Source organism: Primulina eburnea, chromosome 3, assembly GCF_022965805.1.
Source record: "Primulina eburnea isolate SZY01 chromosome 3, ASM2296580v1, whole genome shotgun sequence".
In the NCBI taxonomy this organism is placed as follows: domain Eukaryota; kingdom Viridiplantae; phylum Streptophyta; class Magnoliopsida; order Lamiales; family Gesneriaceae; genus Primulina; species Primulina eburnea.
Genome location: NC_133103.1, coordinates 35,518,067 through 35,519,915, shown reverse-complemented (window position 1 = coordinate 35,519,915; position 1,849 = coordinate 35,518,067). Strand labels below are relative to the sequence as shown.

The window sequence follows — 1,849 nt, the reverse complement described above, 5'->3', positions numbered from 1 at the left end:
TCTCAATGGTGGTAGCAAGTAATGCTTGTGGAGCCACTACAGCAGCATTAGCAGTAGTGGTAACAGTAAGGGCCTTGGTAGGTAGATTTGATGAGGAATCTTCTCCGCTTCTCACTTCCAGTTCGAACTCATATGCTTTTAAGTCTGCAAACGAGTCATGCAGTTCTAACTTGTTCAGATCTTTAGATACTCTCATAGCCATAATTTTTATATCTCATTCTCTGGGCAGAGCTCTCATTACTTTGAGTGCTATTTCTCTGTTGTCATATTCTTTCCCCAGAGCTGCTAGCTCATTGACTAAACTGCTGAAACGTTCATCAAACTCATTCAGAGTTTCTTTAGCATTCATTTTGAGATTTTCAAATTTCTGCATTGCCATAGACAATTTGTTCTCCTTCGTCAGCTCATTCCCTTCACAGATTTGGATAAGTTTTTCCCAAATCTCTTTTGCAGTAGAACACATCTTGATCTTGCTAAAGGTATTTTGTCGAGGGTTTTGTAAAGAATTTCATTCGCAACATTATTAAGATTGGCTTTCTTTTTATCTTCACCAGTCCATTCACTCCTTGGTTTTTCAACAATTTGTGGCGCACCATCAGTAACCGCAACAGCTGTATTAGGCTTTAAGATTTTCAGGGGACCATCTGTGATAACATACCACATGTCATCATCTTGAGCTGCAAGATGCGCTTGCATCCTCATCTTCCAGTCTTCCTTTGAAAACATGGGTACTTTGCTGAAGTACGTCATATCTGTTGTAAATTTTCAGAACAAGAAAAATCTGTTCTGATACCACTTGTTGGGGATCGATACAGAGTTTAGAGGGGAGGGGTGAATAAACTCTTTCCTTTACTGATAGTTTTTGCAAATTAGGGTGCTAGAATCCTGTTAGAGATTTTTGTTGATCTTGTTCAAATGTAAGTCCAGCAGATCACAATAATAAGTGTGGAAACGATCTAATGGAGTAAGGTGAAAATAATAAAACAGTAGGCAGGAGACAATGATTGTTTATGGAAGTTCGAAGACACCGGGGACGACCAAGACAAGAATATATATTTTTCATTAATTAATGGCAAGACTTCCTAATTAAAAATGATTTAATTTTCCTAAAAATGTTGGAGTTCGAATTATTTTACGAGTCGAGCTCGATTTTTCCCGGGAAGCCGATTTTGGGCAAACAAAGAGTTTTTAAAAATTAAAAATATTATTTTATAGAAATTTATTTTATAAACTTTTATTATTTAATTAAATAAGTGTTATTGGGCTCAAATTAAATAATTTAAGTAGGCTCAATTACCTTTAAACTTGCAAGCACAAAACCAAAACCCATTAACTTGTTAATTAAATTATAAATAAGTGGCCTAGGTCTACTAAACCCCACACTTCACCAACCAATCAGCCGAAAAACACCTTGCACACACCTTCAATAATTTCGGAAATTTGGAGGAAAAGAAAGGCTTGTGTTCTTCGTCGTCTGATCGTCCAACGTCGCACCCTCGCCTAAAATCATATATTCGAGCGTTATAAACGCAAAGACACGTTTTCTTAACACTTTTAAACATCATACAAATCATATTATGTGTGTGTTTTTTGATTATGCATGAAAAATATTGGTGTTTGATTATTTTACGGTAGGATAGGTTTTTTTCAAAGTTTTAACGATTTTACGTTTATTCGAAAAACGTTATGAATCCAAGGGTAAGCTACCAATACATGATAAAAATATGAATGAATTAGGGACAAAACATGATAAAATAATCTAGAGAACATGCTGGAACCTTGGGCAAGAAATATAAGTAGGAGCCGTGGGTTTTGTTTGGTTCTTCAAGGTGCAAGGTTCGGTTGTTGT

The 1,849-nt window shown here is 35.9% G+C and overlaps 1 protein-coding gene across 1 annotated transcript; it reads right to left on the bottom strand.

Annotated features, from left to right (window-relative positions):
* Positions 1-214: 214 nt before the first annotated feature.
* Positions 215-750, bottom strand: LOC140827284 (uncharacterized). The gene is made up of 2 exons (XM_073189935.1): positions 460-750; positions 215-367 (listed from the first exon to the last, which is right to left on the bottom strand). The coding sequence occupies exons 1-2, from the start codon at positions 748-750 to the stop codon at positions 215-217; spliced, it is 444 nt and encodes a 147-aa protein (XP_073046036.1).
* Positions 751-1,849: the final 1,099 nt, after the last annotated feature.

Excerpts from the sequence above, each read along its gene's own strand:
- LOC140827284 (XM_073189935.1), bottom strand. The coding sequence starts at position 750 with ATGACGTACTTCAGCAAAGTACCCATGTTTTCAAAGGAAGACTGGAAG. Across the intron at positions 368-459 it reads CTTTAGCAAGATCAAGATGT|AAATTTGAAAATCTCAAAAT; the intron begins GTTCTACTGCAA and ends ATGGCAATGCAG.